At 54.5% G+C, this 13,285-nt stretch overlaps 1 protein-coding gene across 2 annotated transcripts in view; it reads right to left on the reverse strand.

Annotated features, from left to right (window-relative positions):
* HGSNAT (heparan-alpha-glucosaminide N-acetyltransferase) overlaps nucleotides 1–13,285 on the reverse strand; it is a 32,284-nt gene that overhangs the window by 1,271 nt on the left and 17,728 nt on the right. For both annotated transcript variants that reach the window (XM_018041922.1, XM_018041924.1), the window contains exons 6-17: nucleotides 12,716–12,785; nucleotides 11,986–12,083; nucleotides 9,969–10,045; nucleotides 9,327–9,357; nucleotides 8,056–8,216; nucleotides 7,007–7,122; nucleotides 4,892–5,013; nucleotides 4,362–4,488; nucleotides 3,215–3,301; nucleotides 1,563–1,640; nucleotides 685–755; nucleotides 474–586 (exon numbers count right to left, since the gene is read on the reverse strand). In XM_018041922.1, the coding sequence (XP_017897411.1) occupies nucleotides 474–586; nucleotides 685–755; nucleotides 1,563–1,640; nucleotides 3,215–3,301; nucleotides 4,362–4,488; nucleotides 4,892–5,013; nucleotides 7,007–7,122; nucleotides 8,056–8,216; nucleotides 9,327–9,357; nucleotides 9,969–10,045; nucleotides 11,986–12,083; nucleotides 12,716–12,785 (1,151 nt within the window). The remainder of the gene's footprint in view (nucleotides 1–473; nucleotides 587–684; nucleotides 756–1,562; nucleotides 1,641–3,214; nucleotides 3,302–4,361; nucleotides 4,489–4,891; nucleotides 5,014–7,006; nucleotides 7,123–8,055; nucleotides 8,217–9,326; nucleotides 9,358–9,968; nucleotides 10,046–11,985; nucleotides 12,084–12,715; nucleotides 12,786–13,285) is intronic.

The following is a 13,285-nucleotide window of genomic DNA, read 5'->3' on the forward strand; positions in this document are numbered from 1 at the left end:
TGGAATACTAAACCTGAAAGTCAGAAATATTAACTTACCTTCTCTACCCAGAAAACCCGAGGACCAGAGAGAGTAGCTGTTACTGGCCTTGGGGCTGAAATGAGTCACTGAAATCGCCTGCTGCCTCTCGTCTTGGGCGGAAGCGCGTCTAAACCGCCCCCAGCGTCCCCGGGCGGCACCTCCACATAGCATCACTCACGCGTCATCTCTAGGGTGCATGTGTGTGGTGGGGGGGTGTTCCAGGAGAAGGTACAGCCCCTTTTCTGAAATGCCCGCAACCAATGACCTGCCTGAGGAGGCCAGTCAGGCGTTTACGACCCCACAAATGAAACGGTAAAATGGGGGGCTGCCTGGGAACAGAGCCAGTGATGCCTGCCTGGGGCCCCCGGGACACGCTCCGCACTGGCCACTCGCGGCCTCCAGCTGGTCCTCTGAGTGCCCTCCTCTGGGCGGCCTGGGGCTGGGGGGCTCACCCGGGTAGAAGAACGGGGCTCCCGTCCACAGCCCCTTGACATCCACCACGGGGTAGAGGGCCAGCAGGATGAGGAAGGCCAAGGAGCTCAGCGTGGTGACGTAGGAGACGGACCTGGGGGACAGCGGGCGTCTCAGGGCTCGGGGGAGCGCCGCGGACACCCACCACCCCCTCCCCACCAGGTGTGACGACAGCGGGGCTTCTGCACCTACCAGAGGTTTTTGTTTACTGGAATAAAGCCTTCATTTTCAGATGCTTTCGTCAGAGCCACCGAAACAAGCCCCTGGAGGCGGGGGTGGGGTGGGGAGAAAGATGTTACAAGTTTCTTTTTGTCATCTCCAGAAACAACGGTGGTTCCAAACTGCAAATCAGGAGTGACTTCCTTGCTTAGGGAAAGCTGAAAAGTGTGCCCTCTGTTTTACTTGTTTAACTAAAAACACATGTTTAAGATGTATCAGTATGGGCTGCCCTGGTGGTCCAGTGGTTACGAATCGGCCTTGCAACGCAGGGGACATAGGTTTGATCCGTGGTCCGGGCAGAGTCCACGTGCCACAGAGCAACTAAGCCCGCGCACCGCAGGGCCAGTGCTCTGCAACGAAAGGAGGCCCCACGACGAGACGCTAACCAGAGCAGCGCCACCCGCCACACCTAGAGAAACGCCTGAGCACAGCAATGAGAGCCCAGCACAGCCAGAACAAAAATAATTACATACATAAACAAGATACAGAGCTAAAAACACTCTCCACAAAGCACCTTCTCAGCACTGCCCTGATCAGCTGGAGTGAATCCTCGGAGGAAACACGGCCGCAGGGTCAGACGGGGCTTCTGCCACATGCCGACCTGCTATCGGGGGCCAGGTCCTGCCGGCAAAGGCCCCCCCAGAATCTACCCCTCCGCTCCGTTTCCGCACGGGTTCACTGACTTCCTTAAAGAGACTTCTAAGAAAACCAATCCGAGCATTTAGGCCTCGGGATGACGAAGTGAAGACTGTTCTGGTCTGACAGCTGTGACCCCAGGGCTAAATGTTTTCTTTCTTTGAAACGTGAATGTGTGAAGGGAAAGAACTTCAGTGAGGGAGGGGGTGACTTACAAGAAGACAACCCCAGGCAGCGAATCTGATTAGGATGCCTCTGGTCTGGTCCTTGTAATACAGGAGTATCTTCCCTGCCTGGGGAAGAAAATGCAGCATGACCAAGAGAACCAGCTGGTTCCTGAATATCAAATTCTTATTCCATAGGCACCCAGTGTTCCAGGACAGACTCGCCTGCAAGCACTGTGGTTACGAGGGAATGAATGGTCCCCTGCCCTTGGCTAGTGGGGAACAGAGGCACAGGGACCACTGGCGAGGGGGCCGCGCAGAGGACGCACTGCCGGGCTGAGGCCACGAGCGCGAGGCAGGAACAGTGTTGGGCAGCCTGGAACAGCAGGCACGCAGTGTCACACGGTGAAAGCACACAGCTGCCCTGCTGGGCTGCAGGTGGTTCAGAAAGGCCAAGGGGGTCAGAGGTGGGAAGGAGGGAGCAGGCGGCACGAGCCTTCTCCCACAGGCGATGGCAGCCAAGGAAAGTCACTCCCCTCCGCCATGTCACCAGGGACCAGCTCACTGGGCTGCTGGATGGCCCGGTCTGCCAGGGGTAGAGAAGAGGGACAGAGGCAGTGTGGACCCAGAGGCAGGGAACACTTTAAAAACAGAAAAATCTGCACTTTGCATAAACCACCCCCCAAATTAGGATTTTCTGAAAACATGGAAGAAAGTGTTAACAATAATGTATAAGAGCGAAAACTAAAATGCCCTGTTCTTGGAGCCTTATGTGAATTAACTTATTTGCGTGCTATTAACTTATATAAATGCTATTGAAGCACATGGGGTACAGAAACACTCCCCGGACGGCCAGTGGGTGCGCAGGGTCCAGGCACGGGTGGCGGTCAGCACTCCTTACTGGAGTTAGGGCGCGCACAGATTTACCTGGAGAGCATACGGGGGATTAAATGCATTTACAAGTAAAAGCAGCAATGTAAACTCTACAGTAGGCAGCATCTCTACCCAAGAAATTACTGAACCACCAAAATGTAAACACTGCAGACCCACACTGTCCCACACGGGAGCCACTGGCCACCTGTGACTATTCAAGTGTAAATTTAAATGAAATAAAAAACCAGATCCGCCACATCTGGAGGACTCTGCAGCCACACGCAGAACAGTTTCAGCGTCACAGAGGTCCCCCAGGAAGGGGTACGTGGTCTTTCCCCTCCTGGTCATCTCCTCTCAAATAATGGTTTCTGACACCAAATCAGGAGAATTTCAGGAAGGAAAGTCTGGGCTGCTCAGAATCTTAACATAACTGTCTCTGAGAGAAACCGAGAGCCACGGGTACTGGCTCAGGCACAGGGTATGCATAATCTGAAACTGTGTGTCATCCATACGAAAGGTGACAGGTGACCTTCCAGACGCGGTCCAGCCCAGCAGGGACACCTCTCACCCTGGGGCTGCTGTTCCCACGGCCGAGACGAGCCACATGAGTAATAACTTCTGAGACTACCGGAGTAACACCTAACTATGTGAGCGTGCTAACTTTTAGCACCCTCTAGTTGTGACGATCTGTCAAACAGAAGCAGAATTTATTAGGCCTCAACTACACAGAAGATTGTGCGTCCAATGACTTCTTTTAGTCAAATGGACATGTGGATGAGTGATGAGTCATAAACTGTCAGAACACCCATTCTCATGAAATGAATAAATACCTGAACTCCCAAAAATGCCATCACGATGGAGTTGATGGTCCCCAGGATGCCCTCTGGGTCATAGGCCACCTCGGTGTGGTAAAGCACCTGAACAGGACGAGAAGACAGGACTCCCTAACCGACCGCAAAGCACACACAACTCGCAGACGAAACACGAACTTCACGACACCCCAGCAGTCAATGCTTTTGATTTCGCTGCAGAAATTCACTGCCGACTTGTGGCCAGCATACTTCTGGCCAAGAAAGTGTGTGCTGTGACACTCTGGAAGGAAACGCAGATGTGAGCCCCGGTGCAGGGCAGCCACCTTGACCTCAGGTGGTCCAGCAGATGGTGCTGGGACCCACGCCCCTGACACGACGCGGCCCTAGCCAGCTTCAAACAGTATGGTATCTTTTACTTTTCAGGTTTATCCTTTGGGATCAAGCCTATTGTGACACTGAGTTCTTCCTTTCCTCTTTCAAGGCAAATAACATTTAAAAATACATTGTATCATTTCATTATAAAAGAAATGGTTATTGTAGAAAAGGCAGAAGTTTGGAGCCAGTTATTGTCATGGATGCTGGGGGCATCAACAAGCTCTCCCGCCCCAGCTCGTCCCACCCCTCTGGGGAGGGAAGCATCCCGAAGTAGTAACGGCAGAAAGCTCTCAGCTGCTCCTGGGTTCGTCCCTGAAGGGAGCCAGCTCTCGGGAGTCACCCCCTTGCTGGGCCACCCACATCCCACCGGGGATGTCAAGGGCCTGGTCCCACGCCCGCCCCACTGAGAACACCTCTGAGGAACCATCCCAGCCCCCAGGACACCAGCAGGGTCTGCGTGACAGTCCCCCTGCTCGGTCCTGCTTCCTCCAGCCCCACACGTGCTGATCCCAAAGCGCTGCCCACCAGACCTCCCCTGTTGGAACCGCCCACCCTGCCCCAGACCTGAGACCCACAGGAAAGCACCTCGCGCAAGCCTGGTGCCGGGCAGCCTCACTTTAAAAGCCAAAGAAACACACCGCCCACGACCAACAGTACAGTGAGTCTCTCAGGCCAGCCAACTTCAGACACAGCTTGGCTCCGCCCCCGTCTACTCCACGGCTGCAGCTGGGGGCTGGCCGCCCCCTTTCCGCCCCTCAGGGTCCATCCCGGCCGGGCGGCGCCCACTCACAGCGGAAGAAGGGTGCTGGTAGAGGTGCTGGTCGCCCAGGAGCAGGCGGTCCACGTAGCCCGCGGCGCCGCCCGTGCAGTTCCGGTACCTGCCCCCGTCTCCGATGCCGCCGGGCCCCAGGTAACCGCTGAGGAGGTGAGAACACGGGCTTCACCCGCCAGGCAAGGGGGGAGGGCTGCACACAGGCAATGTGCATGCCTACCACACCCCCAGAGCACCGCCAACTCCCACCAGCCCTGAGCGCTGCGCACACCCCCTGCAGAGCCCCTGACTCCCTGGCCGCCCCAGGGGTGAGAAAGGGGCTGCGACCCAAAGTCCATCCCCCCTCCCTCTGACCCTGGGAGACCTGCCGGACACGGGCCTCTGGACACGCATTCCACCCCCCTCCTCCCCGGCCCCAACACCAGGGAGTCTTCAAGGAGAACAGAGAGGAAGGAGGTCCCGACATGGGCAGGCTGACAGCTGGAACCCGGAGGCTCCAAGTTGGCATAAAGGGACGTGCAAACGGGGTTCCCCGCAGGGCTCCTCACGTGGGGCACCCAGGAACCGGTAAGAAGAAGGTCAAGGCCAGCCAGACGCCTTCCAGTATCAGCACGAAGAGCCACTGGGGCCAACTGGCCGTGATATCCAGCAGAGAAAAGCAGCTTCTCTCCTGGGGGGAGAGGTCACACATAAAGAACACGTGTGAACTCAGTGCAGGCAGAATGGGAAATAACACGCAGCTGCCTGTGTATTCAGGAAGCTCCTGTGAGGCTCCTCTCGGCCTTGATGGTGGTAACACAGAAGAGATGTGTGTTTATTCCAAACGCAGATACGCCACCTCCGTGACACAGGCTTCCCTGGTAGCTCAGCTGGCAAAGAATCTGCCTGCGCTGCAAGACATCCAGGTTCAATTCCTGGGTGGGAAAGAGCCCCTGAAACAGGGCACAGCAACCCACTCAAGTATTTTTGCCTGGAGAATCCCATGGACAGAAGAGCCTGGCAGGATACAGGCCAGGGGATAGCAGAGCCGGACACGACCGAGTGACTAAGCACAGCATATGATATGTCACAGAAAAATGCTAGTTGAGAAGTTATCAGTGGAAAATGCTACTCTTGTATGCAAGCGATTTAAAAAGAGATGTCCATACAGAAACGTGTACACGAATGGACACGGAATCATTATTCACAGCAGCCAAAAACTGAGAACAGGTCAGCTATCCATCAACTGATGAGCGAATACAAGATATGCTGCATTCAGAAAACAGAACGCTATTCAGGAGTGAAAAGGAGTCAAGTACTCACGGCATAACATGGACACACCTCAAAAAATATCCTGCTAAATGAAAGAAGCCAGACACGAGAAGCCACATACTGTGTGATTCCATGTCTGTGACATGTGATTCCACGTCTATGACATGTCCAGAACAGGCAGATCGACAGACAGACAGCAGATTAGGGGCTGTCTAGGCCCGGGGGACCTAGGGTTGGGGAGTGGCTGGGAGTGAGACAGGGTGTTTTCAGCGGGTAATGAAACTATTCCAGAATTAGACAGTGGTGATGACTGCACAGCTATACCAAATGTCCCTCAATTTTACACCTCAAGGGTGTGAGTTTTATGGTATGTGAATTATATATCAATAAAGCTATTACTTTAAAAAGAAATACAACTGAATTTTAAAAAGGAAAATGCAATTTCAGCTTTGGGAGCTCTGCTGGTTGAAGGAAGAAGGGGTACAGCCCACCTGTTCCTGGTGTGCCCACAGCCCCTGGCTCCATCATGGGGGCCTGGACAAGCCTCGCAGACCCTCAAGTCTCCCACGGCTACCAAGGTCACATCCGGGCGAGCACGGCAGCCCCAGTGTGCCTTCAGGAGCCTGCAGCAGAGGGCACGGGGTGTGGGCAGGGGCCGGCTGACGGCAGGGGCAGGGTAAAGGAGTGCTGGATAAATGCACTCCAGCAACACACAACCGAGGAAGCCTTACAGGAAGAACCAAGAGAACCTGGGATTCAGGGATGAGCTTGCTAGTTACATAGGAAGGAGCGGGAACAAATACAGCTTACATAGCTAATATGCTTACTGTGAAGTAGGAGCCACATGGAAAGATTTAAACACTTCCACCTAAAGCTTTGCCTCCACTGGGGGGACAAAAAAAATAGCTGTCATCTGAGTAAACTGACTCGGCAATTTATGAGACAGAAAGTAATAACATAAGAGGTGAGACACATCCACCTTACAAAGAAGAAACAGGAAGAAGCCCAGGGCAGACCTGGCACCCTCCAGGTCGCACCTCTGCAGCCTTTGTGCGGACAGCGGAAGGTTCTATGAGGTTTCCACAAGAAGACTGAAACACTGGCAGCGATGCCCCCGAGAGGCTGGGCTAGTGCAGCAGACGATGGTGCTGCTGTTTAACGCCATCAAAACGCAGGGATGAATGGAAACTGAACATTTATTAACAGGGTAGCACTCATGGTATGTGTTCTTGATCTCAATTTAAAAAAAGACGGATATAAAGACTAAATAAAAATAACTACTTGAAGAGAAAAAAGAAGCTTTGCAACAGCGTTAGAGAGTCTCGTTCTCTTTGGTAGGGCGCTGAGAACTAAAGAAGGTTCTGGCACTTATACGGGGACCCTCCCCCCTTTATAAAGACGGGGTTGCTCACCGAGGCGCAGGTCTCGGGCACGGGCTTGGCGAAGAGCAGCTCCAACACGGCGACCACGAAGTAGGTGGCCCCCAGGCGCTGGAGCACGCCGGGGATGCGCGCCTTCTCCCAGGACACTGCAGGGCACCGGGCAGGGGCGTCAGCCAGCACCACTCGCTGACCCCAACACGACACCACCTTCTCCCGCGGGGCAGAGACCTCTCCCGCGCCCGAGGAAGTCTGTTTTTGCAGCTTGTGGAGATGGGAGCTCAGGTGGTCAGGCCACCTCCCCACAACCCTCCCGCCGCTCCACCCAGCAGGGAGGTTGGGCACAGAGCAGCTGAGGGTCTCTCCTCGGTGCCTCCTGCCCAGGGTTCCCCTGCCGGCTGCCGGGTGTGAGCGAGAGTGAGCCCTCTGCAGCCCCGCGGCCTCTGCATTCCCGGCTCCGTCGCTGCCCCTGCACGGGGCTCACACCCTTTCCCCCGCAGTCCTGCCCCTCTCACACCTCTCCAACATGGCAGAGGCGTCACTGCCTCCTCGCAGCGAGGCGAGGCCACAAGCAGGGGCCCCTGGAAGGGCAGCCTCACCGTGAGCGCGGGTGAGACCGAAGCAGCAGGAGCAGGGCAACGGGGACCAGCGGCTGGTCTGGCTCGACTCTGCCCCTCCTACACTTGGACACAGCACCTCGCTCTCCCCACCCCAGGGTCTTCCTATGTACAGAAGGGTTTGCCTGGACTTGGGAGGCACCTTTCAGGCCTAAAATTCCAAGGTAAAAATAACAGGGACTTCCCTGGCCGTCCAGTGCTTAAGACTCTGCGCTTCCACTGCAGGGAAGCGTGAGTTCCATCCCCGGTTGAGGAACTGAGACCCTGCATGCCATGTGGTGCAGCCAAATAAATAAACAAACAATAATAATAATGCCCCAAATTATACAAGCATTAGGTGTACTCGAGTAACTGTTCTTTTTTGCAGGCAAAACGTGAAGTGGAGGAACTGCATTTCTTTCAAATTATAACACATCTTTTCCCTATTTCAACCTGAATATATTCTAACAGGGGAAAAATACTTACGTGGACCAAGGCAATAATTGGGGTTCACAACGAAAATTCCTATACAGATTAACAGCAAACTCCTCCACACGATCTTTCCCAGTAGTCTGAATTTTGAACATCCCCGCTGCAGAATGGAAGTCATCGACAGAAAAATCGAAGCTCCCATAATAAACACAAACCTGAAAAAACAACAGCCCTTACGAGGTGGCCACTTCCAACTTTTTCGTCCCTACATCGTTAGTACTTTATAACCTAAGATGTAAGAGAAGCAACACATGATTTCTTGAAACCACATCAGCTTAGAGGTGGAGGAAGGATCCCAGTGTCGGGCTGAAAGGTTCGTGGCCCTTCTCGTCCTGACTTAGGACACCCTTTGGAACAATGGACAATCCCCCCATTCGGTCACTGAAAACAAACAACTATGTATAAAATAAGCTACAAGGATATTCTGTGCAACATAAGGAATGTGACCAGTATTTTATCGTAACTCTATTTTTAAATTGTGAATCCCTATAGTATATACATGTATATACGTGTACTATACACACATATATATACATACAGTATACACATATGTGGCACAGACTTATATAATGCTGAACATCAACTACACTCAATTTTTAAAAAATTAACATAAAGGAACTCTTCACCAGCCCAGAGAAACCTACGTTCATATCAGCAATGAAACACCGGGGACCAAAGACAGGAACCCACGGCCAGTTCTACGAACACCTCCAAACGACGGAGGGAAGTCATTCAATTCAAAGTGTCAGCAGACACAAAACCCGCGCTGTACGGGAAGTCAGGGTCCTTCAACCAAGGGAACAGCCGGAGATAGCCAGGCTTACTCCACTATCATTTTAGAGTTTAACTCACTACTATCACTAACTGGTATATACATTATCAGACTTTATCAGAAATCCCTGATACCGATATACTGCGTACCTTTTAGGAAATAAGATTTTCACATATATTTTCAGGATTAGTGGAATATTCAGAATTTATGACTTTCCACAAGATTCTAGATCTCCCATATCATACGCACACTAATGAAACATTCCTTCTGAAGTCACCCATCTTTTATGCGCATGTGTCTTAGACAAGCACTACGTCAGGTGTCAGAACTGTGCGTGAACCCAGCTTTCGGGACGAGTTCATCACACAGAGGCCTGGGGGCAGCACAGGCCCGCCGCTGGAACTCAGGGCCGGGGTCAGGAAGGTCCAGCATTAGCGGAAAACCAAAGCTGGCGGATGGGCCACGAAGAGCGGGCGGTGGGTCTACAACTCACCATGGGAACACAAGGTCGGCCACCGTCAGCCCTGCAGAAGGACACAAGCGTGACAGTGAGGAAGGGGCCGGAGCGGTGGCGCTCCCCGACCCGGGACGGCGTCCCTCTCCCACTGCCCGGCGCATCCCCAGGAAAACCCCTCCAAGCAGCGCTGAGCTGCCCTGACTTGGGCTGGGGGCTGGCCGGGGGCGCTTCCATACTTCCAGCCTAGACAGAAGTATGCGGACGGTCTACGATCTCAGGGAGTGCTGCTCAAAACTTGTCCTAAACCCACCTCCTCCCAGCCAGATTCACAGCCACAAGGCAGCACACTCAGACCCCCCAGATCCACGGCATCCCCAGGAGGACCACGCGTCTCAGGGCGGAGCGCCCCCGAGGCTGTGGCATAAGGCGCACCTAGAACAGGATGAGGACCTTATATCCACGTTCTAACACCCTCTGCAGAGCCCACATGCTGGCACCGACCTCTGCAGACCCTGGGATGACAAGGAAGCACTGAGGAGCCAGGGTACACAGAAGGGAGGGGGAAAATGAAGGCTGAGGCAAAGGTCTAAGGTGCCGTCCATGGGGACGCATCTCTGGGGCCTCTGGGGGCGCTGGAGGGGCCCAAGTCAGCCAGGCGACCCCCGGGCAGGGCCTCACCGTTCCAGCTCGAGTGCTTGAAGTACCAGTATTTCCCGCCTCCATAGTTCACGAAGACCATGAGGATGAGTGCCATCCTGCAAAGTGACAGACGTGCGCTCAGGGCCCGGCCGTGTGCCTGGGACACCCGGCCGTGTGCCTGGGACGCCTGGCTGCAGGACGCAGTGCCGCCCCTGATTGTGGGCAGACCCTTCAAGAGCAAGAAACTCCCACTTCTCAGCACCGCAGGGAGAACCCCGCACGAAAGTCCTCTCTGCCATTTCCGACATGATGCCTGAAGAAAGTGCGCCACTACACCCTGGAATTTGAAAATGGAGCAAAACATTCCTGATCACTCGGTTTCGTGCTAATTGCTTAAGTGTTTCAGGTTAAGGAACTGCAGTGGGAGGGGAGAGTCTTTCGGGTCAAGACCTGGCTTCCTCTTTCTTGGATCCACTGGACCTCGGGTGAACCTCCCATCAGTTCTGGGATAAGGAGGGACACCCGACCCGGGGACCATGACAGAGAGTTACGTCCATCACCGCACCGAACCCGTGCTTGAAACATCTCAGCACTAAATCAGTGTCAGCCCCTGAACACCCGGGAACATCTCCAGAAGAGAGGAATACAGTAAGACAGATTCTGACTGTGCTGCTATTTGATGCCATTTCCCCTGAATGTGGGGAATAAAGACAGGAGTGTGTCAGCGGGGTGATTTGTGGGAAATCTGGAGCCTAGAAATCACCTGCTGGCTCAGCTGGTAAAGCAGCCGCCTGCAATGCAGGAGACCCCGGTTTGATTCCTGGGTCGGGGAGACTCCTCTGGAGAAGGAACAGGCTACCCACTCCAGTATTCTTGGGCTTCCCTGGTGGCTCAGCTGGTAAAGCAGCCACCTGCAATGCAGAGACCCCAGTGTGATACCTGGGTCGGGGAGATTCCCCTGGAGAAGGGATAGGCTACCCACTCCAGTATTCTTGGGCTTCCCTGGTGGCCCAGATGGTAAAGAATCCACCTGCAAGGTGGAAGACCTGGGTTCGATCCCTGGGTTGGGAAGATTCCTGGAGGAGGGCATGGCACCCCACTCCAGTATTCTTGCCTGGAGAATCCCATGGACAGGGGAGCCTAGCGGGGATTACAGTTCATGGGGTCACAAAGAGTCGGACACGACTGAGCAACTAAGAACAGCACACTGGAGCCCGGCCGACTGCATCCACATCCCACGCGGTCCCTGTGTGACCTCGGGCAGCTTACTCAACTCTGAGGCTCAACTGCTCCCTGAGAAACAGGGATGTTTTAGGAAGTATATACTTCACAGGACTGCTGAGAAATGAAAGATGAAGACAAGTTGGAACCAGGCCTGGCGCACAGGAGGACTCGTGTTATGATGGTTATTATTACCATCATTACAGCTGCTACTGCCTGGCTGCAGACACACAGAGAGGGGAATTCAGAGCCCTGGGGAGGCGGGGTCAGGGGAACCCTGAAAGGGCTCTGAAAGGCCTCAGTGGGAAGCAACAGAAGACCAGACCTGACACCTAGAAGTGTCTTCTCGGCCACATGGCCTCAGGCCTTATTGTCAGTGTCTGGTCCTGGCCGCCATTCTGGACCACGTGACTCTGGGTTTGCTATCAAAAGGGCCTGATGTTTGAGCTGCTCTGTGACTGGAAGAGGAGGACGAGGCTGCCCCACGTTCCATTTCCAAGCTGGGGCACTGGCCCATCTGTGCAGCTGCTGAGCAGACAAAGCTGCCTGGTGCAGGTCCTCACAGGCGGGAGTGACCCCCCAGCAGCTCCTGGGCCCCCGGGAGGTGGGTCTTGGCCTCTCCCCCCCGCTGCTCTGACTGACCCATCCGCCTGGCTCTCACGACACTCTCAAGTCGGGAGAGGCTGCCGATGTAGCTTTACAGCAGGAGACCTTCTCCAGCCTTGAGAGCAAAGGGCACCTGAAATACCTCCTGAAGCAAGTGTGTGTGCGTGTGAATGTGCCACCCGAGGCCACGCGCCACCAGGAGCCCACGCGCCACCAGGAGCCCATGTACCCTCGGAACGTGTCCACGCAGCGGAGGCGCAGCGGGGCCGCTGACCGACGCCAGGCCTCTGGTTGGGGGTCACTCGCTCTGCTCGGGGACCCCAGCTCCTTCAAGAAAAGGGGAGAAAAATGCAAACAGTTCATGACGCGAAAGAGTAAACCAGACTTTTCTGCTTTTAGGGCAGAAATCAGCAGAGTGAGAGCTGAGGACCACTGTGGCTGGACGATACTTTCACTTGCTTCTGTAAAGACCCACCTAGAGATTAGGGTTTCGCACCTCTACTGAGCGGCCGGGCTGAGAAACAACCACAGAGGATTGTCTGGGACAAGAACACCCGCAGGTATGTCCGCAAGTGGACTCGGATGTGTCCATAAGGGACTGATTACCACGAGACAGGACATCTCATCACCACCGCGGGCCGTCACATGTACAGATTTAATACTCATGTCTCATTCTTTCGCTTCAGTCCTGACACTCTCTACTTAACTGGGTCGATTCAACAGTGCTGTCTGCAGAGTGGATACACCGTCCACACCGAGCATCACCAGAGCCCCAGCTCCAGTCTCACAGAGGAGGAGGAGGGGGCGCCCTTCACGGGCCGGAGGGGTTCTGGTGGTCAAGAAGGCAGGCGCCCGACCTGGCTGTGCACACGTAAGGCAGTCTAGATGACTACATGAGGCACTGTAAATTCCGAATCCAGAAAGGCACCCAGAGCACATGACGCATTCTAATCACTCACGGAATTGATGAGGCGATCGGTTTCCCGAGAATTGATTGCTTTGGAAATCCAATTCTGGAAGTCTTCCAAACTGTCAACAAATAAAAGGCCCGGTTAATTTATTTTCTTGAGCACAATTTTCAGAATATTATGCTGAAAGAAAATGAAAGCTCATATTCTATAAAGTCAAAGAATCACACATTTTCCGTTTTCAACGAAACGGAAGTAGAAACCAAAGTTCACAGCGGCAGTGCTTTCAAGCGCAGGACCCTGACAGCACGGCTGCCTCCGAGAGGAAGCAGGAGTAAAGACAGAGCCTTCCTTAACAGCGTCGTGAGGGCAAACGACACCACTAGTCCCCGCGGCTGGAATTCTGGTTAAAGTTAGAGCAGCAGGGGGCGCAACACCCGACCGTGCGCAAGGCGGCAATGACGGGTCTCGGCGTCCGCGGCCGTGGGAGGCGCCGCACCAGAGCGACCAGAGCGGCGGAGCGGAGCGGGGCGGGAGCAGGAGGGACCCAGAGGTGACCACACCGAGCCAAGGACGCCAGACAGAGAAAGGCCGACGCCGCGCGGCCCCGCTTCCACGTGG

Source organism: Capra hircus, chromosome 27 (genome assembly GCF_001704415.2).
Source record: "Capra hircus breed San Clemente chromosome 27, ASM170441v1, whole genome shotgun sequence".
In the NCBI taxonomy this organism is placed as follows: domain Eukaryota; kingdom Metazoa; phylum Chordata; class Mammalia; order Artiodactyla; family Bovidae; genus Capra; species Capra hircus.